This window comes from Rhinopithecus roxellana, chromosome 2, assembly GCF_007565055.1.
Source record: "Rhinopithecus roxellana isolate Shanxi Qingling chromosome 2, ASM756505v1, whole genome shotgun sequence".
NCBI lineage: Eukaryota > Metazoa > Chordata > Mammalia > Primates > Cercopithecidae > Rhinopithecus > Rhinopithecus roxellana.
Window position 1 is genome coordinate 185,024,805 of NC_044550.1, and position 21,851 is coordinate 185,046,655.

A 21,851-nucleotide genomic window follows, 5' to 3' on the forward strand; every position below is an offset into this window, starting at 1 on the left:
ATAGGTGATAAGATATTTAATGATATAAATTTTGCCTTTTCCACATATTTACTTTGTTTTTCAAGAAATTAATAATATCATCAATGGTCACAGCAAATAAGGTCTAGCCATGTCATATTCCTTCCATGCCTCTGTTCCAGACTCTCCATTTGAGTGAGAGAGCAGGTAAAAGACTGTAAATCAATCCTAATAATAGCACATCTATTGGGAGTCACAGCAGAAGATTAGATAAATGACCAGTAAACATTTTATAAGGGCTGAGTGAGTTTTATTTTTTCTGGCATGTTAAATATGACCAAGCACAAAGGTGACCTGATTTTCCTTGCAATATTTGTTTAAGAAAACAGCTATGTCATATCCTTGGACCTTGAATATTCACATGTTTTTCCAAACTGGAATACCTGAATTCCAGAAGCTTTCTGATGTGTGATGTGTGTGTGTGTGAGTGTTTGAACAGATGTGAGACTGTGGCTTCCAGTGTGGGGAAATCTGGTCATGCATGTCTAGAGTCTCGTCAACATTTATAATTTTGCAACATATCTGTGTTTGTAGTTGTGGACATTTGTAATTTGCCTGTGCCCAGAATTTGCTCTTAGGAATAATCTAGACTAACGTTAGCAATACGTTTGGGCACTTAAATTTAATGCTAACTCTAGAGTTCCCATGGCTCTCAAGAGTCATTCTGTGGTCCCCTGGATTGGAACACTATGGCTTGGCTCTTCTCTGGTCCCAGTGTCATCCTAGAGGAGAAATTCTTAGTGTCAGACCATGAACCACTTTTGAGAACCTGATGAAACTATGAACTCTGCTTTTAGGTAAATTTGTGTACTCTAACTCACACTAAATTTGTCAGCATTTCAAAGTTTCAGAGATCCCTAAGGTCCCTTTGCAAACTCCTCTCAAAGAATCAGTTGCAATCAGTTGGCTTTATTGTGCAAGAATCAAAATATTGAATGTGACATGAATGTAAAATATAAGGAGAGAAGAACTGAATCTGTGAAAATCACATTTTCAGTTGACTGAAGGCAGACAAATGACTGAAGGAGAGTGTGAAGTAGTCATTTGGTTTCAGCAAGTCCTATAAAAAATAAAGATAGTTTAGAAATTTATTTATAGTGTGTTAATAGTTCTCATGATATATATTTATTTAGCTTCCATAATTTTTCTTTTTTGTCGTATCCCATAAATTAATCAGATTAAATATTTAAATTTAAATATTTAAAATAGGCATATAGTAAACTGAAAATAATAGACATTATGTAATATTTACAGAAAAACTGTCTTTTACATGTTTCTTTACATTTTGCATCAGTAAAATATGTAACTACTTATTAAATAACTTGCTTTCATGTTGTCTTTAATAAAATTTTCTTATTTGGTTCTCAAAAATAGGATAAGGCAGCTGTCTAATCAGCTCTTATTCTCTTTTTCTTAACAGATATCCTGTTGAACAGCAACTAAACAACACAGTTTACCCATAAGCTAGTCTAAGGAAATCACAGTGTATTTTCCCTGTTTTTTGGCAAGTTAGACAGCCCATATAAAAATAAATGACATAGTAATTAAGCCCCACTATCTGATATTAAACAGGTTTGGTTTGCCTCCTATTTGCATGTTCTAGCTGTGATAATTTACTTAATGTCCTCAGTCCTACTAGTTTTTATCCCTAAATTTGAGATAGGAATAATATCTGTTTCGTATGGTTACTATGGGAATCAACAGACATAATTATGTACAGTTTTTATCATTTAGTGGAGACTTAGGATATTGGTTAAAAATAAATGTTAATATTTATTAATTTTACTTTATCTTTTCCAATCCATGACATTTTACAGATCGATCAGTTTTTAAAATCCTTTCACATGTGCATGCTCACTTGAGTCTCATAGCAACCAGAAATGAGAAAATAAAAATTCAGAGAAAGTAATGACCAGCCTATGGTCATTAGGCAAGAAGATGAAAGAAGCAAACTTTTCTAGGCTAATGCTAGTCCCATGATATCACAGACCATTGTCTGGTATTTTAGATCATAAAACATGTAAATATCTGATGGACTGAAAATATTTGTTGCAAAGAAACTCAAAATTTTGCAATTTTCTCCCCAAAGTGTGTTTTTTATTTTTTTTCAGTCGGAGTCTCGCTCTGTCGCCCAGGCTGGAGTGCAGTGGGGCGATCTCGGCTCACTGCAAACTCCGCCTCCTGGGTTCATGCCATTCTCCTGCCTCCACCTCCTGAGAAGCTGGAACTACAGGCGCTCGCCACCAAGCCCGTCTAATTTTTTGTATTTTTAGTAGAGAAAGGGTTTCACCATGTTAGCCAGGATGGTCTCGATCTCTTGATCTTGTGATCCACCCGCCTCGGCGTCCCAAAGTGCTATAATTACAGGCATGAGCCACTGCGCCCAGCCTCCCCAAAGTATTTTACACTCTTTGGATATTTTTCACTTTGTTAATCATTCTCTTTGCTTAAATTCTTCTCATAAGTTTCAGATTATTTTAGAGTCTACCATTATCCATTGGTCCAAGTAATAAATAGTAACATTTTGCATCACATTCAGTGTTCTGAAAGTATCCTTTTAATATTTATGTGCTTTTCAAGTTAAGCATTATAATTCTTCCATGGGTTTATCTTAGAATAGGAGAAATATGAGAGGCTTAACTTCATGAGTCATTTTGGAAATGATGTCTGAAATAAAGAAATGCATGGAAACATATCATTTCCTTTCACTCTTTATACTACAATGAGAGTGCAAGAGAATTGTTACATAATTAAAATTTACTTAAACCCATATTCTATATAACTTTGTCTAAAATTATTTTTGAAATAAAAATCATGAAAGTGTTACTTGCTGTTTTACTCTACTGTCATAGTTTGTGTGTGAATAAGGATGAAATAAAACTATTACATTCTAAGAGTGTCCCAATTGTCATAAAAAAGTTTGATAATAAAGTTGCCAATTATTTTCACTTTGTCAAATAAAATTATTTTAAATTTCCAGTTGGAACAGAATCTGGTATATCAATGCTATGGGTTTACCAAGGTAAAATTGTAAGTACCCTGTTTTTTTCTGCTTCTGTAACACACTTAGTTTATCTATTTGTACTATTTTAGAATTTATGGTTGTATTCATAAATCCATGCTTCTTGTCAGAATTATTCATTTTGTATATGTTCATTTACCTGTGTTGTCTTCTTTGATATTTCCTTGGTGTTTTCACGCCGTAGGTGTAGTAACTGAGACTGTGGTTGTCTCAGGGGTGCTCGTGATGATGGACTCTGAAAAAACTTCTGGAGTGACTACACTGTCAACCGTTGGTTCAGTGGTAGGAGCTGGTGTAAGTTCAACAGTAGTGATGGTATTGATGGTAGGGACGATTATTTTATCCTGAATTTTCTTTGGGGGGATGGCAATAAATGATGGATGTAGGTTTGGACGATGTACCACAGTGGGTAGGTGGCTATTTGGTAGGTATTGCCACTGAGGAATTTGGGCATGTGGCCTAACTACAGCTAGGTTTGCATAGTATGTGCGAGGCACATATGGATTATTAATTGCTATAGCTGGTCTGTGTTGGTACAAATTGGTTCCATAATAAGGATAGCTATTTGGCACGTAATACATTGGGACATATGGAGCTGTTTTCTGATAGAACCGTCTTTCACCGTTCTCACGGCACTACAAAAAAGAATAAATTATACAGAATATTATTATTATAGACCCAAATGTGGAAATACCTTAAATCTGCATTTTTTGAAATAATATAGTATGTGCCATTGAGTAAGATATTAGAAGTAGGGAACCCAGCAACAATATTATTTAATAAGATGTTGATTTGTACATTGCCTTTCCACTTCATGATTTTCAATATTATAAATATTATTTTGATAATATCAATATAATATTTGTTTCAAAGAAATTAGATGAGTTTATTCATAATGTAAACCATATTGCCCAGAGTTTGGCATATATAGAAAGTGATCTGATATGTTAGCTATTATAGGTCCAACACAGAGAAAAATCTCATTCAGAACTTTGACATGTTATATGCAAGCACAACATGCAGACACACACAAAAGGCACACACACACATATGTATTCTCACCACATATTTGTAATTGATCTCAAATTTTATTCATTTAAAAATTAGCCCAAGAGCACATTTATTTTTCCTAAACTAATTATCGCAGAATAGTAATATAATGTGATGTGGAGCGATTCCTGGATTTGAATTTTGGATTTTTTTTTTTTTTTTTTTTGAGACGGAGTCTTGCTCTGCTGCCCAGGCTGGAGTGCAGTGGCCGGATCTCAGCTCACTGCAAGCTCCACCTCCCGGGTTCACGCCATTCTCCTGTCTCAGCCTCCCGAGTAGCTGGGACTACAGGCGCCCGCCTCGTCGCCAGGCTAGTTTTTTGTATTTTTTAGTAGATACGGGGGTTCACCGTATTAGCCAGGATGGTCTCGAACTCCTGACCTCATGATCCGCCCATCTCGGCCTCCCAAAGTGCTGGGATTACAGGCTTGAGCCACCGCGCCCGGCCAAATTTTGGATTTTTGTTGTTGTTGTTGTTGTTTAATTTTCTTCACAAAAGATTAGATAAAGGATTGTCTATATCTTAGCATGGATGGTCTTTACAATTTGGCATGTTTTTGCAGTGACTGGTACAGGTAGTTCCTTTCCATGTTTACTGCTTCCTTCAGGAGCTCTTGTAGGGCAGGCCTGGTGGTGACGAAATCTCTCAGCATTTGCTTGTCTGTAAATGATTTTATTTCTCCTTCACTTATGAAGCTTAGTTTCGCTGGATATGAAATTCTGGATTGAAAATTCTTTTCTTTAAGAATGTCGAATATTGGCCCCTGCTCTATTCTGGCTTGTAGAGTTTCTGGCGAGAGATTCACTGTTAGTCTGATGGGCTTCCCTTTGTGGGTAACCCGACTTTTCACTCTGGCTGCCCTTAACAATTTTTCCTTCATTTAAACTTTGGTGAATCTGACAATTATGTGTCTTGGAGTTGCTCTTCTCAATAGATGCAGAAAGGGCCTTTGACAAAATTCAACAGCTCTTCATGCTAAAAACTCTCAATATTAATTAGGTATTGATGGGACGTAACTCACAATAATAAGAGCTATTTATGACAGACCCACAGCCAATATCATACTGAATGGGCAAAAACTGGAAGCATTCCTTTTGAAAACTGGCACAAGAAAGGGATGTCCTCTCTCACCACTCCTGTTCAAAATAGTGTTGGAAGTTCGGGCCAGGGCAATCGGGCAGGAGAAAGAAATAAAGGGTATTCAGTTAGGAGAAGAGGAAGTCAAATTGTCCCTATTTGCAGATGACATGATTGTATATTTAGAAAACCCCATGATCACAGCCCAAAATCTTTTTAAGCTGATAAGAAACTTCAGCAAAGTCTCAGGATACAAAATCAAAGTGCAAAAATCACAAGCATTCTTATACACCAATAGCAGACAAACGGAGAGCCAAATCATGAATGAACTCCCATTCACAATTGCTTCAAAGAGAATAAAATACCTAGGAATCCAGCTTACAAGGGATGTGAAGGACCTCTTCAAGGAGAACTAAAATCCACTGCTCAACGAAATCAAAGAGGACACAAACAAATGGAAGAACATTCTATGTTCATGGATAGGAAGAATCAATATTGTGAAAATGGCCATACTGCCCAAGGTAATTTACAGATTCACTGCCATCCCCATCAAGCTACCAATGACTTTCTTCACAGAATTGGAAAACACTACTTTAAAGTTGATATGGACTTGAAAAAGACCCTGCATTGCCAAGAGAACCTAAGTGAAAAGAACAAAGCTGGAGGCATCATGCTACCTGACTTCAAACTATACTACAAGGCTACAGTAACCAAAACAGCGTGGTACTAGTACCAAAACAGAGATATAGACCAGCGGAACAGAACAGAGCCCTCAGAAATAACACAACACATCTACAACTATCTGATTTTTGACAAACCTGACAAAAACAAGAAATGAGGAAAGGACTCCCTATTTAATAAATGGTGCTGGGAAAATTGGCTAACAATATGTAGAAAGCTGAAACTGGATCCCTTCCTTACATCTTGTACAAAAATTAATTCAAGATGGATTAAAGACTTAAATGTTAGACCTAAAACCATGAAAACCCCGGAAGAAAATCTAGGCAATACCATTCAGGACATAGGCATGGGCAAGGACTTCATGTCTAAAACACAAAAAGCAATGGCAACAACAACCAAAATTGACCAATGGGATCTAATTAAACTAAAGAGCTTCTGCACAGCAAAAGGAACCACCATCAGAGTGAACAGGCAACCTACAGAATGGGATAAAAATTTTTGCAATCTACTCATCTGACAAAGGGCTAATATCCAGAATCTACAAAGAACTCAAATTTACAAGAAAAAAACAACCCCATCAAAAAGTGGGCAAAGGATATGAACTTCTCAAAAGAAGATATTCTTGCAGCCAACAGACACATGAAAAAAATACTCATCATCATTGGCTATCAGAGAAATGCAAATCAAAACCACAATGAGATACCATCTCACACCAGTTAGAATGGTGATCATTAAAAAGTCAGGAAACAACAGGTGCTGGAGAGGATGTGGAGAAATAGGAACACTTTTACACTGTTGGTGGGACTGTAAACTAGTTCAAGCATTGTGGAAGACAGTGTGGCGATTCCTCCAGGATCTAGAGCTAGAAATACCATTTGACCCAGCCATCCCATTACTGGGTATATACCCAAAGGATTATAAATCATGCTGTTATAAAGACACATGCACACGTATGTTTATTGCGGCACTATTCACAATAGCAAAGACTTGGAACCAACCCAAATATCCATCAATGATAGACTGGATTAAGAAAATGCAGCACATATACACCATGGAATACTATGCAGCCATAAAAAGGATGAGTTCATATCCTTTGTAGGGACATGGATGCAGCTGGAAACCATCATTCTCAGCAAACTATCACAAGGACAAAAAACCAAACACCGCATGTTCTCACTCATAGGTGGGAATTGAACAATGAGAACACTTGACACAAGAAGGGGAACATCACACACCGGGGGCCTATCGTGAGGTGGCAGGAGGGAGGAGGGATAGCATTAGGAGATATACCTAATGTAAATGACGAGTTAATGGATGCAGCACACCAACATGGCATATGTATACATATGTAACAAATCTGCATGCTGTGCACATGTACCCTAGAACTTAAAGTATGTTTAAAAAAAAAGAATTGTCTATATCTACGTGCCTCTGTTTAAAAATTTGTCATAAAAATTCATTGGTAGACCTTTCCATATGAACAGAAATAAATCAACAAAATTATACTACAGAGCAAATATTTCTCCTAAAATGAGATATATTTAAATGTATTCAGATATGTGTGGGAAACAAAAGGAGAAGTAAATATAGATGTATGAGAAGTATTCTAGGAGAGGTCAGAGAAGGAACTTTCCTTGTCTTAAAAAGTGGAAAGGGGAAATATTAAGCTTTACTTATGTTTTCATTTTTTTCCAATATGAAATGCTGAAAGAGTTTTCTTATATTGTGAAATATACATGAAAACCAAAGATACATGACAGGTTATATAGGAAAACAAAACTTTCAGATAGAACGTCAATGTTGATTCATATCACCTTTTGCTGAAATGAATTTTGGAAATATTATTAGATTATTTAATGAGATGAAATATTTAAGTTTTAGACAGAAGGCATCTGTAGTATGACTGACCTTTACAGAATATATTTTGCAGTTCATGCCTCTAATAGAAATAACTGAAATAGACTTACTGCTGGTTGTTTCTGGTTTTGAACCTCTGCAGCCTGGGGAGTTCCAGAAGAAGTAAGAATTAAAAAAAAAAAAAAAAAAAAAGGAAGACTTAAATCAGTTAAAAAAAATTTTGTGTTAAAGACAAAATATGTTTTCTTTTTGTTTTTTAAAACATTTTTCATGATTGATCTATGAGGCCTGTTGGACTACTTAAGAAGCAACAGTAGTGTAACTGATTAATAATAATAAAATTCATGTTTATATTGTCTTTACATATAACTACCTAGAATGAAAAAGTCACTGTGGGAAAAATCTAGTCATCTGACCGCCGTGCCAGCAAATACACAATACACTTAAATGAAAAGTATGAATAATTTCTATTCAGTTTTTATTAAATATACATTGTTAAAAATTAGAGGAGTATTGAGCCTTTTTTCCTTTCTCTGCTCTCATAAGATGATTCATAGGGTTTACTTAGAAGATTTAAAATATTGCCTCTTGCATAACCTTAACATATAAATAATAATGTTTTTAATACCATCTTTCACTTGTTTTTATAGTGCCTTTCTTAGTTTTGAATTGTGACATATTTAGAGAATCAGGAGTGAGAACACAATTTTATGGACATGTATTTATAAAACTAAAAACTCCAAAGCTTTTAGAAACTTTTGAAAGGAGGTATAATATTAAATAGTTTTAAATGAACAGTTCTGGTTTAGGACATTACACATGTATTCGTTGGGTATAAAATGACTCTAGAAACCTTTTGGAAGGTGTGAGTGTAGAAAATCAGAAATTTGAGAAGGTAATAAAGTTTTCTTGCTTTAAGACAAAGACTTGCTTTTCTTTAAATATATTAAATCATTAGTTTAAAATGTAAAGAAGTAATATGAGTCTGGGCATGGTGTCTCACCCTGTAATCCTAGCACTTTGGGAGGCAGAGGTAGGTGGATCATCTGAGGTCAGGAGTTCAAGACCAGCCTGGCCAACATGGTGAAACCCTGACTCTACTAAAAATACAAAAATAAACTGGGCATGGTGGCGGGAGCTTGTAGTCCCAGCTATTCAGGAGGCTGAGGCAGGAGAATTGCTTGCTCCTGGGAGGCAGAGGTTGCAGTAAGCCAAGATTGCACCACTGCACTCCAGCCTGGGTGACAGAGTGAGACTCTGTCTCAAAAAAAAAAAAAAAAAAAAAAAAAGAAGTAATATGAATATTATAGAAAGTATACTTTAAAAAATTTTGACCATCTGGATACCTTAAGGCAATATCAACCTATGCTATGTATTCCTGGTATATGCTTGTCTAAAAAGTATCCGGCGTTTTTATAAGAAATGTGGTATCTCATATTTTTTAAATTTATATCATAGGTTTCATACCTACATTTTTATAGTTGATAACTAAGTTGTCAATGATTATGTCATGAAATGTTTATTTCTTATTGTTATCTATTAAGATAAAATTTTAATTATAAACAGACAGATGATTAACATCTGTATACCAGTGGCCTTTTAAATAATTTTCATTAATACATTAAAAAGATTTTTCACAAATGACATTTGTTTTCAGCGATTCTTTGGTAGAAATTATCAAATTGTGGTACAGAAAATTTGTGCCAAATTAGAATGTCACCAATAGGCTATGTGTTTATGCAGTTTAGTACATAATTGCTAGTAAAATATTATCTAACTATTTTTATTTTGGGGGAAGGGATAAAATAGTACATAAAACATGGTATCACATTGATATTTTAATTTGTATAAATTTGACTACTCATAAGATTGAATGGTAAAATCAGTAAACTTAAATTATTTTTTTCTGTATATTTGTTTATGTCCCTGAGGCCTGAAGCCTTTGTGAAAATGGGAAGGAATGTTTGAAAGACGAATCCAGCTCAGGTAGCTCAGGAACAGGTTGCTATGCAGCAGGGATTTGTGGATCCTTTTATGATTTAAACTTTAAGCCCTATTACTCAAAGAGAAAACCTAAGTTCCAAATGTTCAGGTGGCCACAAAGTATCTGAGTTGTAGAACTCAAAGTTTTAACAGGTAATTTTGACTCCAAGAATTGACCTAATAGAATTAATAGACATGTTATACATAGGCACAACATGCAGATAATAGAATTAATTAATAGATGTTAACTTAAAAGCAAGTCTAAACTTAATAATAAATAGTACAGAGATTTACAGAACAAGGACTAGTGCTCCCCAAAATTTTACAATCCAGGAGGTGGACATATACCATTATTATGCTTGCCTCCTTTGTGAGTGTCTAGAATCCCCAGATGAACATGAAAACAAAAAGAGGCAATAGCCAAAACAACAATAAAAACAAATCAAAAAATTAAAAGACAAAAACAGAACTTTTTCTAGGTCCAGTAGCCTTAAAACATTGCATATAATTCAAGATAATGCCTGCAAACCTTCAAGCTGTTTATGGCCATGGCTCCCTGGAAAGGGGTCAGTCAACTGACATAATGGAGAAGAATATAACAAAAGATACTGATTCGAATATTAAAGGCAGAAGTATCAAGGTCTTTGAAACTTGTGAAAAAGCTTAACCAAAGTTGACCTGTGAAGGATTTTGTTTCCATAAAGACATTGGAGTCTGGGTGAGATATGAACTTAATTGAAATAATTTCTGATTCCCAGACTATGATTTCTGTAGTTATTCTTTCTGAATTATCTTTAATGCATTTATAATTTTAAAATGTTTTCAGTATTGTTTTCCCCACAGAATGTATTTTCTCTATAGTATGAGAATTTAAAAAGTTTCCTGATATATGATTAACTGTGATTTCTTAATTCACAGAACTAAATGGATATCCAAAAGAACATGACTTTGATTTTATAATAGAAATAATATTTAAAAAATTAACCTTAAAATATAACAAGTTTGTAGATATTTTGGTCTATGAAGTATAACTGTATTTAGAAATTTGAATAGTTAGAGCCCTTAAATAAAAATTTCTTAAAGTCAGTACAAACTGGTTAGATGAAATTAACTTACCAAAAAAGGCAGGGTTAATGCCAGCACATTCACGACTAGAAGAAAACTCTTCATTATTGCACCTAATGATACATTTAAAAAATTAATTTAGAAGAATTTGTTACTAGAAATTTAGGAGTGACTTGAATACAATGCTTGCTTTGATTAAGAAAAAAAGCCAGATTTACAGGTAGATTTAGCCAATGTGAAAAATTTATTTTAACAAAAGAATGTAAAAATTCAAACTTGGAGTAAAACGTTTCTGAATTTAATTTTTGACAACATTAATGGAATTATGAAATTATCATTACTATGTCAAATGTTGAGATTATCAAGGTAAATATGCAGGCCTTGCCAATGAGTAGCATCAATTTTAGGATGAGTGTTGAAACATACACAAATAACTGTAAGAGGGAAAAAAGTAGAAAATGCCACAAAAGTGGTTTTCTACTAATAAAAGTTTCAGTTAAGAGAAGCAGCAGTCTTTGTGTGGGAAAATGACATACAGGTGAGGCTTGCCTATGCAGGGTTTAATAGGGAGAGAAGTATTTCAAGTAGAGGAGAAAGTCTTGAGAATCACCACGAACATTTGATTGGAATCTTGTATAAGAAGGGAAATACAAGATTGGAAGGAAAGTTTAGAGCAGAAAAAGTAAACACCTTTAAGTTAATGGTGGGTGAAAAAGCTAGGCATGGCTTTATAAACAACAGAAAACAATTGATTGTTTTCGGACTAGAAAGTATATGACTATACATTTCTTGGAGGACTGAGTTCTAGACCAGGCCTTATCTCTACCTCTGTAACTTTAATCAAGTGATTTCCCTTTCCTGGGCTTTACATTTTCTTATGTGTAAAACTAGGGTTTGAACTTAGAGATTTCTAAAAATCTGTAAGTCCATGATCAATCCAACAGAAATATGTAGGGTGGAATGGGAAGTGGAGGGTTATGTAACTGTTTTCTTTATAACATGCTTCTCCAGTAATCATAACTGATATGATTAACTCAATTGTTTTAATAAGAAATATAGAGATGATACAGTGGCTTTGGATAAATATTTAAAGAAATAAATTAACCTTATTTTTCTAAAAGAGTATATACAGTGTCATACTTGCTTATTTGATTTTTAATAAATCATCTTTTTAGACAATAGTAATATATGATACCCCAAACTTTTTATATTAAGTATATATTATGGTTAGGAAGTAATTACTAACTTCATCTTGTTGCAGCTATTGTTTTTGATATACTCATATAAACTTGAATCACTACAAACTTGAACTTTACAATAAAGATTCACAGAATTAAAGTCTCAGATAGGGAATGGAAAGCACATTGTACTCCATTAGCGTCTGATTCTCAGGCAATAATGATTAGGAAGGCTGTTTACTGAAGTGACTTCAAAACTGCCCATACGATGTCATCCAATTTCCATTCGATGGAACTCATTTGGAATCAATTTGAACAATCTAAGAAAACTCGTATTTCTTTAAGTGGATGAAGCTCCTTATTAATGCTTCACTTGCTAGTGATCTTTTAGGATTATAGACTGAAAATATTTTCATGATGAATCACAGACCCCTTATCAATTCACACCGTAAAATGATATGTAAACAAAAGAAAATATTCTATAAAATGATAGTAATTTGTTTTTGGCACAAACAAAAATTACAGAGATAAGACCATACTTTGCATATCAGCTACATTTGCATTTGCCCTCATCACTTGGTAAGAAGAAATAGTTTGTGAAATGGTAGAGTTATACAGCTTTCATGAGTATTTGAAAGACATGTTTTAAAAAAATAATTATTCCATAACAGATAAAATTATGACTTTTATAGAAATAAAATTTGAAAGTTATTAAGGGATCAATTGCGATTATTATCATGAGTCCAACTTCCTGAGGAATTAACTCTTAATATTTGTCTGTAGGAATATGTTAAACGCCTTTTTTGTTCGGAATTCACAATGTCTACTATGATTTAGGTGGTGTCAGAATTCGACTGGAACCCAGATTAAAGTTAAAAATAAATTTGATCATAACACCATCCAGAACTTAGGTTTAGGTTAGAAATTAATTTTAAAGTGATACTAGGTCATATTCAAGCTTAACAATAACTAAAAGGAGAAAATGTGATGCTCAAATAGCTATGGTGATGTCCCAACTAACTACTGTGAAAAGAATCACTTTCTTTTCTCAGGTGTTTCAGCAGCATTACCTTTCCTCGTGCCAGTCAGGTCTTGGTTGGCAGTAGGTTGAGTTGGCTTGTCAGCTGCAGAGAAGACCCAAGATAAATAACTGAAGACCAGACCAATTAAAGGATATTAGTACCTTGAGTCACACTATTCTGTTTCCCTCCTACTTTTTACCCAATAAGATGATGACAGAAAGGAAAGATTTGATGACAGCAGGGTCACCTTTGGGGTCAATCCTTTTTAATGAAATGCAGAGAAGGATGTAGAGTCATCACTCATAAAGCTTGAAAAAAGAGTATTCATATCTTTTTAAATAATCTTTTTTGTTTTATAAAGAAATATAGAAGAATTTTTAAAAATATTAATTGTATTCTTATTTAACTTATCCTATCTATTTGAACTTAAAACTGCTGTTGAAATGAAAAATAGCCACAATACTTTCACATTTTAATTGTTTCTTTTAGTTTAAGAACCTGGATTTCAAGTGATACTACATCTGGTATAGACTATGGTTGGTCTTCTTCCTTCCAGAATTACAATTATTGATTTTTAAAAATTAAATAATTGGCCATCTCACACATACTCAAGAGCACCTCCTTATAAAAGTCAAACCCGTATATGAAACATTTTAATTGGTGTAAAGTGGGGAACCATTTGCATTTCAGCTGCAGCACATTTTCTCCCATATGCATTGACTACATACTTAGTGATTTATTATTCTCTTATGAATAAACTTTTTTAAGATTTTAAATTTCATTAATATAGGTGAACCATTTTGAAAAAACATTATTAAATTATTGAATTGGAGATATTTGTTCTGATTTAAGGAAAGTCATTTTGACTTAGAGCATAAATCACCAGCCCACTGACATTGTGAATATTTTGGCAAAAAATAGCTAAACAAAAATTTTGTTTAGATAATTCAGGAAAGAATATTTTCTTTTACTTGCTTTTCTCAAGAAATAATGTTAACTGTGACTTCATTTTGGCTGTGAAGAACTGACCAGATTGAGGAACTTACAGGAATTAATGTAAGACTGCCAGAACACAAACAGGAAATAATATCAGCATTGTAGTTATGTCTATGTTCCTATCTGTTTCTTAGAACTATTGCATGTCTTAGAAAGTTAGGAACAATATTCTAAACCCTAGAATACTTATTTGGATTACACAGAGTAAAATGAGATTTTCTGTTTCTCAGAATAGTTGGTTTCTGCAGTTCAAAAAGAGATGACAGAATTTAAAATTGCTAAACCAAGTTGCTAAAGTAATAACACCAGCCATTCTATCTGAACTATTTAGTCACAGTGTTTTCCTTTGATTCTCAGGGTCCATGGTTGAAAGACTATGATCTGGTCATTCCTCAAATTTTGAAGGTGTTCTATTTCACATAGTAATTTCTCAGCCATTGATTTAAAATCATAAGAGTGATAATGATTTTCAGTTGAGTATTGAATTATTTAATTTACAAGTAGCAGACACTCAGAACACTTCTGAAGACATTGTTTTCACAGGAAAATATATTTTAAGAACATCTGAGAGTGCTAATAATCTTTTCTCCCACCAAGATAAACACATGTTTGCCATGGTATCATCCATTCACTTCAAACACTGATGTAGCTTTTGTGGGGCTTTGCAAAACTGGACATTATTATTTGAGCACATACATTATTTTAGGTACTGAACATTATTCTTTGAGCACATACTTTATTTCAGGTACTGTTTCAGGCAGTAGGGATAAATTAGTAACCAAAGCAGGTAAACATCTCTGTTCTTGCGGAGTTCGTAGTCTAAAATTTACTTGAATACTGGTAACTTTGGATATTTCCCATATCTACTGATCTAAGGCAATCTTAGTGAAAGTGTTTTGTTTTGAGTGACTGGAGTCGATGAACTAGGTGGATTCTATAATGGAGCTATCCAGTGCTTTTGTATTTTCCAAAGAGGAGCAAAAGGAGGATCAGAACTCGCCTGATCTGAAATCTCCAAGGAAGCTGCAACAGTGCTGAACAAGGCCTCCAAATTGAGAGTGTTTATAATTTGGAACGAATCCACCAGTCTTTATCTAGTTATGCATCCATCAATAGGGGGCATGGCCTGATTCTGGAATATCCCTGGATTATGGGAGGAGAACCAATAGGCTTCTCAGTCCAACTGCAACTTCCCTTTGTTTAGGTCCTGATAATCAGTGCATATTCATACCACCATTCACACAATAGGACTGGGTAAGAGGCTATTGTGGGTACATAAGTTCACATTTTAAACATTATAAACAAAACCATTTTGCAATAAGTGACATAATGATTATTGACTCATATACACTATTTTATTAGTAACAACTTCTTGTTACTCTGTTAATGTTTCTTACATTTGAAATGTACATCATGTCTATTTTATCTTCCTTTGATGGTATTTACATCCATGTAGTTTTATTTTTTCTGTCTCATTTTATTTATCGGCCACTTCATTAGTACCAGGCTGACCTCAACACTCTATTTTGTTCTTGAAGTACAATGATGTCTGTAACAGTACTTGCAATGTAAATGGCAAGCACAGCTTTTCATAGGATTAGTAAGGCATCAGAAAACTGATACTTTAGTGTAGAAATTTGTATGCTTCAAAAATGTTTGTCATATGTATGTAAAAACCATGGAAAAAAATAGCATAAAATGCTCTTAAAAATGGTCAACAAACTAGAGCAAAGTGGAATATCAAAATTTTACTCTCCTGTAGCCACTTCTGTTAAACAAACAATGCACATACAAACTGTTTGTATTAGAAACAAAGTACTTTTGGGAGTATAATAGACAGCCACAATCTCTGTTTGAGGAGATTATCTAAGGAGATAGTGCTTTCTCCTGAACATTTACAGAAAGACTATTTTGAGATTGTGAGGAGACATTTGATGTCATCTGGAGCCTAGAGTGAGTGTCATTATGACTTTAGCATTAGCGCACACATTAATTTATTCCTCAGTAAGTTTTAGAGTCCAAAGATTTCTGAAGCCATTAAAATATACAGATTTAAAAATACAAGGAATAATCAATTTATGTAAAGTGTTATTTCTCCAGCGTGATCCCAAGACCCCTATAATCCTGTCCTATGTTTACTTCATTCTTGTCATTCTTGTTACCATTCAAAATAAACAGCCAGCTCATCAGTGATCTCTGTGTAGCCAAATCTAATGGTAGCTGTTAGATATTCTTCCCACTCAATATTTTAGCAGCTCTTGGCATGGTGATTCATTTTTCTGACTGGTAAAACTTTTTGACTTTTCCTTCTTTTTTTTTCCCCTCGAGTCACTTAAAGCTGCTCTTAATTTTCATTTTGGTTCCTCTTATTTTCCTCAAACTCTAAATTTAGGAGAACTTTTAAAAATTCTTCCAGCATCCACCACCACTCTATCTTTTCTCCCTCCATCTTTAATATCTTTCTAGTTGATGTACTCAAGTCTTGTAACCTTAAGTATCATCAATAGGCTATTGCCGTCACTGAAATCTAGATTCAGGTATCCAATAGCTATTTTAAAATCTCTATTTGCATATAAAATAGACATCTCCAAATTATCATGAACAAAACAAAATCTTTTATTTCCAAATATACCCTGTTTCACAACTAGTTCTCCACTAGTCTCTTTGCTCCTTTAGTAAACAGAGTCATGATACTACTAGTGGCTCAAGGGCCATCTAGTGACCCCTATAGGTCATCTTTTCTCTCCTCCCTGCAATAACTTGTTAGAAGAATTATTAATTCTATCTTAACAGTATACCCCAAATCTGACACCACTTTCTAATCTGACCTTTGTTGCTTTAGTCCCGGCCACTGGTGTGTCACACCTGAACCATCCTAATATTTCCGTTTTTGGTCTCTTTACTTTCACTCTTATCACCTTATATTCATTTTTTACACAGTTATAAAAATGTTATTTTTAACATATATCTGACATGATGATTATTCTGCTTAAATCCTCAGTGGATTCCTATGCACTTACAACACATTCAAACTTTTTACCACGAACTCTTTCTAAATAATTTGGTCTCTATCCGTCTTACCTTAACTTCTACCCCTTTTTCTCTCACTGTGTGCTGGTTTCAATGACCTTTCTGTTCCTAGAATGTGCCAAATTCTTTTCTAGATCAGGAACTTCCACTTATATTCATGGTCCCTTGAATGTTCTTACCTCAATTCTCAGAAATGTTCCCTGTATTATTTGGGATTCACCGCAAATATCTTCATTTCAGAGAGGCTTTCCTTGGCACTTTGTCTAAATACTTCTTCTTCATCACCCTATTATTTTACCTTTTATTTTCCTCATATTATGACATAAAATGTTTTTTTTTAAACTTATATATGTTCATTTACTATTTCCTGTCCTTTTCCACTAGAAAATAATGGTCTCAGTCTCTAAACCTTTGCTTGGCACATATTAGACACATACTTTTTGAGCAAATGATTAGCTATCTGTACTACTTGTTTAAGTTGCAAATTCCTGCCTAACTCCACAACATGGAGTCAAAATTTTCAGAGCAGGAATGTTCCTAGAAATCTGAATAACAAATAAGAAACTAAATAATATTTTATGCAGATCAATGTTTTGGAATTACTGCTTTCCTCTAGATGAGGCCAGAACCTAGTCAAGAAGAATGTCTAAAATAGGCATATTATCTGTTTTCTCCTTGAATTCTAACTTCATAGAAGAGATTGAACATGTAGAGGAGGGATGGATTTTTCTGGGCTCTGTTTTCCTGTGAGTGTATTAGAACTGACCTTCCCCTGACTGTTGGGGAGACTGGTCTCTAGCTGGGCTCTCATTTAGAGTGACCACAATTAGAATTCAATGTGTCTCTCTGCTCTTATTTCATTCCCGTGCTAATGTCTTGGATATTTGAGGGGAAGGTAGACTCTTCCTTAAGTGATTGTGGGGAGGATCCATTAGGTGGTCCATGCCTTGCTGTTTGCCTTGCTGTACTGCTATTAGTGTCCTTCAGCTACCTTGGTTTGATGCCCATGGCTTTGGCCAGAGTTTCAACTCTGCCCGGGCATTATTGAATTAACGTAGAATTCTAAATAAATACTGTCTCCTAGATATATTAGCTATTTTTATAGGAAATAACTCATCAGGTTCCCTTTACTTTGTATCTGTATGAAAAATTGATAGAAATGTTATTTAGTGAACAAGAATATTATTAAGATGTTTATCTTTTGCTTCTCAGGTTAGAGGTTGTTCCCTAAGATTAATAGAACTTTATATATTTATTAGAAATATGTTTTAAAATATTTTACTCCCATCTTTTGCTCTTTTATCTTTGTCCAATGAAAATAAACATCATTAAAAATACCCCTTTTCAATAAAATATAAAACAAAAAGAAAATAAAAGCAACAAACAAAAATACCAATTTGAGTGTAGAGCTTATCTAATAAATGTCTATTAAGCATCGAATTTGTGCCTGTTTCCCTGTCAGTAACCTATTTATCCATTAAAGTTCAACTCAAAGTCACCTGTGGGACCTTTCCTAATTTGTGTAGGCAGAGCTAGTTTCTCCTCTGCTTTAAAACAAAAAGCTCTGTACTTTTTTGGAGCATTTATTACATTTCTTGAAATTTTGTATATGTTTATCTCCCCTATCTAACCTGTAAGATCATTAAAGAGAATCTTTTTTCCTAATCTCCAGTATTTAGCACAACAATATTTTCTCCAAATCTCCGGTATTTAGCACAACAATTGACAAAAAATAAGTATAGTCATGTGCTATATAACAACGTTTTGGTCAATGCCTATTTATGATGGTGATCTCATAAGATTATAATGGAGCCAAAAAACTCTTGTTGCTAGGGGTGTCTTGATAATCCTGGCCCTGTGTAGGCATAGGCTAATATGTATGTTTGTGTCTTGGTTTTAAACAAAAAAGTTTAAAGGTAAAAAAGGTATTTAACGATAGAAAAAACTTATAGAATAAGGATATAAAGAATAAAGATGTATTTATATCTTTTGTTGTATCTTTATATTCTAAAGATATTTTTGTACCTTAATTCATTATTGAAGATAGAAAAATATGTTTTCATAAACTTAGTGTAGCCTAAGTTTGCAGTATTTATAAGGTTCACAGTAGTGTACATTTATGTCCTGGGCCTTCACATTTAATCACCACTCACTTACTGACTCACCCAGAGCAAATTCCAGGTCTCTAGGTTCCACTTATGGTAAGTACCCTATTTAGTTGTACCATTTTTAAAATCTTTTATACCGTATTTTACTGTATTTTTCTATGTGTAAATATACAAATATTCCCCGTTGTTTTATAATTACCTACAGTATTCGAGAATAATGCCCAAATTCACTGGGTGGGGGAAATAGTTAATTAATTTTAATAGAAACAAATCCAGCGTTAAAAGTAGATGACAGGGTTGTTTTTCTTCAGAAAGTCATTATGACACAACATGAGGCAGATAAAAGAAAAGCTCTGAGAATTAAGAAGAGATGTCAAAGACTTTTAATGAAACAAAAAAGCGGGATAGATTAGATTAGATAGTAGATTAGTGGCACAGTAGATTACTTGCAGAGCTGACTCTTTCACATGTCAGAGCAACCATTTGTCTTTGGCCCCTCTTCAGGGCTCTGATTGCCTTTGTTCTCTCTGCCCCTCTATCTTATTTTCCCGTGACTGTCTCTCCCTGGTCATGCAGTTGCCTCCAATCTGTCAGCTGTAAAGTTAGGAAACAATGCCTATAAAATTAATTTATCAAATTGTATTGACGACTGTTTGGTTTTCTTGTTGTCTTTCCCATATTTTAATTGGGATCACTGACTTTAATACCAAGAAATATTTAAATATTTGAGGTACCTATAATCCCTGAAAGTGACCAAGGGAGTTAGCCATTTCCCTAGTCATGTGCCAAGTGGCTCATTAGGCTGACTTTGATTTGTAGCCAGTTATGGATGAATGGTGGCAGAATTTCCATTGTTGATGCTAAGGGTCTCAGCTATGAACAATTTAAACTTAAGGTGAAGAAACACAATCTTTATTCAAAGAGAATTTTTCTGATTTCCTGATAATCAACTTGTGGAGACAAAGGTAGTCATTGTGACCCACTGAAAGGCTTATTGTGCAAGTAGAATCTTGTTGGATGACTTTTGTCACATGCTGTAGGACAGTTTGTTATTATCACCATCTGCCACCTCTTCCTTCTTCAGGGGATTGCTGAAGATTGAAAACAAATCAAGCACTTATCATGGAATTTGTGGAAATTAAGAAACCAAGACCTTTGCTTTCATGTTTATTAAAGAAGATCACTAAAGATATTGACTAGAGAATGCTATGTGCTATTTCAATTACATTTGTTATTCTTTCATTAACAGGAATTTTGATTCTTCAAAGAAGTGGTTCACGTTTAATTTTAGGTGACCTGAAATAAATAACAGACATATGGTTATTAATTGCAATGGGTCATTTTCTTGGAAACATGTACATTTTCTGCATTTTAATGACAACTATTGGCTTAAAAATATATCTAGTTCAAGGACTGGGAAACCATCTGCTCAAGAACACTGAGTAGATATAAAAAGAAAGCAAAGGTCTTTAGTGGTAAGCATTGTCTGAAATATTTTGTTTCCTAGAACAGTTCTCTGGGTTCTAATTTAATCTTAGATAAGATTATTTTATATATATTAAATTTTAAATTATTATAGTAGATTAGATCTATAGTCTATGGTATAGACTATATTTCCTCAATTTATCTAGTAATTGACACATCATCCACTTTGTTTTTGATGTGATGAAATGACAGGGGTCACTGTTATAGGTGAAGCATGAAGCCTTTAAAATTTTTTACTATAATGTGACATTCGGAAGCTACGTTTGGAGTTTTAGTATTAGAAAAATTACATGGTTCTCTAAGGACTAAGCTGAAGTCTACTTTACACTCTAGGCCCATAAATTCATCTACTATGATCTCCACCTTGGTTACTCTGATTCAGTCCAAAATGCAGTTATTGACAATAGTATAAAGAGTTACAAACACTTTGTAAACAATATTTTAATAACATAGGGATTGTTTCTGTTACATCACAACAAAGGAGGGATTGAAAGTGCTGTGCTGGTTAGATCATGGAAGGGCACATATGTGTATCTGAGTGGACACATGTGACGGTATCTACCAGAGAAAAACATTAAAACAAATTGAAACTTAAAGGGGCCAACTGGGGACATAGTTAACATTTTTTTCCTTGAAATTATGGATTCCAATCTGCAAACTTAAACTATGATTGTAACTATGTGTACTTACCACATATTTCATCTTCAATTTTATTGTGACTTTTCATTCTTGTCTATTTTTCGCTAGGAAGGGGAGTTGTAGGGACAGATTCAGGGTATTGGAACAGGAAAATTTTGTCTAAACCATGGGAATCTTGGAAATGGAATCGGTGGAAATGGGCGAAATGGATATGGGTAAGGGAACACAAAAAACCCTGAAGAAAATTCATCGCTGTCACTGACCTGTTGAAAGAAAGAAGTTAAAGGGTTTATTTTACTTTTTACAAAGAAGAGAAATTAAACAGCTTTGCTTTTTAAATAATGGGCCTTTATTTTTAGGAAGAGACTTTAGAAGCTCTAAAATCCTTTATCCTTTCTGTGTGTACTATGGACGGGGAGTTTATTAATTTGCATCATTTAAAAATTATTTAGAGAGGTATGTTCTTGTATCTTTCCACTTCAAGGCAAATTTTTCTGGCAATTCTTTACCTACAAGGCCAAGATGAATGTGGCATTGCAGTACCATAAAATTTCTCCCTTTGCCTTCATGCAAGTTCTTTACCCAAACCACATGTAGGAAACAACCTCTCTCTTTCAGTATTTCAGTTCCTTCTTCCTG

At 34.1% G+C, this 21,851-nt stretch overlaps 1 protein-coding gene and 1 non-coding gene across 2 annotated transcripts; both read right to left on the reverse strand.

Annotated features, from left to right (window-relative positions):
* Positions 1-907: 907 nt before the first annotated feature.
* CSN3 (casein kappa) lies at positions 908-13,074 on the reverse strand. Its single transcript, XM_010383853.2, has 5 exons — positions 13,003-13,074; positions 10,806-10,867; positions 7,817-7,849; positions 3,180-3,675; positions 908-1,078 (listed from the first exon to the last, which is right to left on the reverse strand). The coding sequence occupies exons 2-4, from the start codon at positions 10,857-10,859 to the stop codon at positions 3,214-3,216; spliced, it is 549 nt and encodes a 182-aa protein (XP_010382155.1). The 5' UTR covers positions 10,860-10,867; positions 13,003-13,074; the 3' UTR covers positions 908-1,078; positions 3,180-3,213.
* Positions 13,075-20,241: 7,167 nt separating this feature from the next.
* On the reverse strand, positions 20,242-21,348 carry LOC104678522. Its single transcript, XR_004055255.1, has 2 exons — positions 21,264-21,348; positions 20,242-20,384 (listed from the first exon to the last, which is right to left on the reverse strand). It is a non-coding gene; the product is annotated as an uncharacterized LOC104678522 (transcript).
* Positions 21,349-21,851: the final 503 nt, after the last annotated feature.

Coding starts and splice junctions, on each gene's coding strand:
- CSN3 (XM_010383853.2), bottom strand. CDS start 10,859: ATGAAGAGTTTTCTTCTAGTCGTGAATGTGCTGGCATTAACCCTGCCT. Junction 7,850..10,805: donor CATTAACCCTGCCTTTTTTG/GTAAGTTAATTT, acceptor GGAACTCCCCAG/GCTGCAGAGGTTCAAAACCA. Junction 3,676..7,816: donor AAAACCAGAAACAACCAGCA/GTAAGTCTATTT, acceptor TCTTTTTTGTAG/TGCCGTGAGAACGGTGAAAG.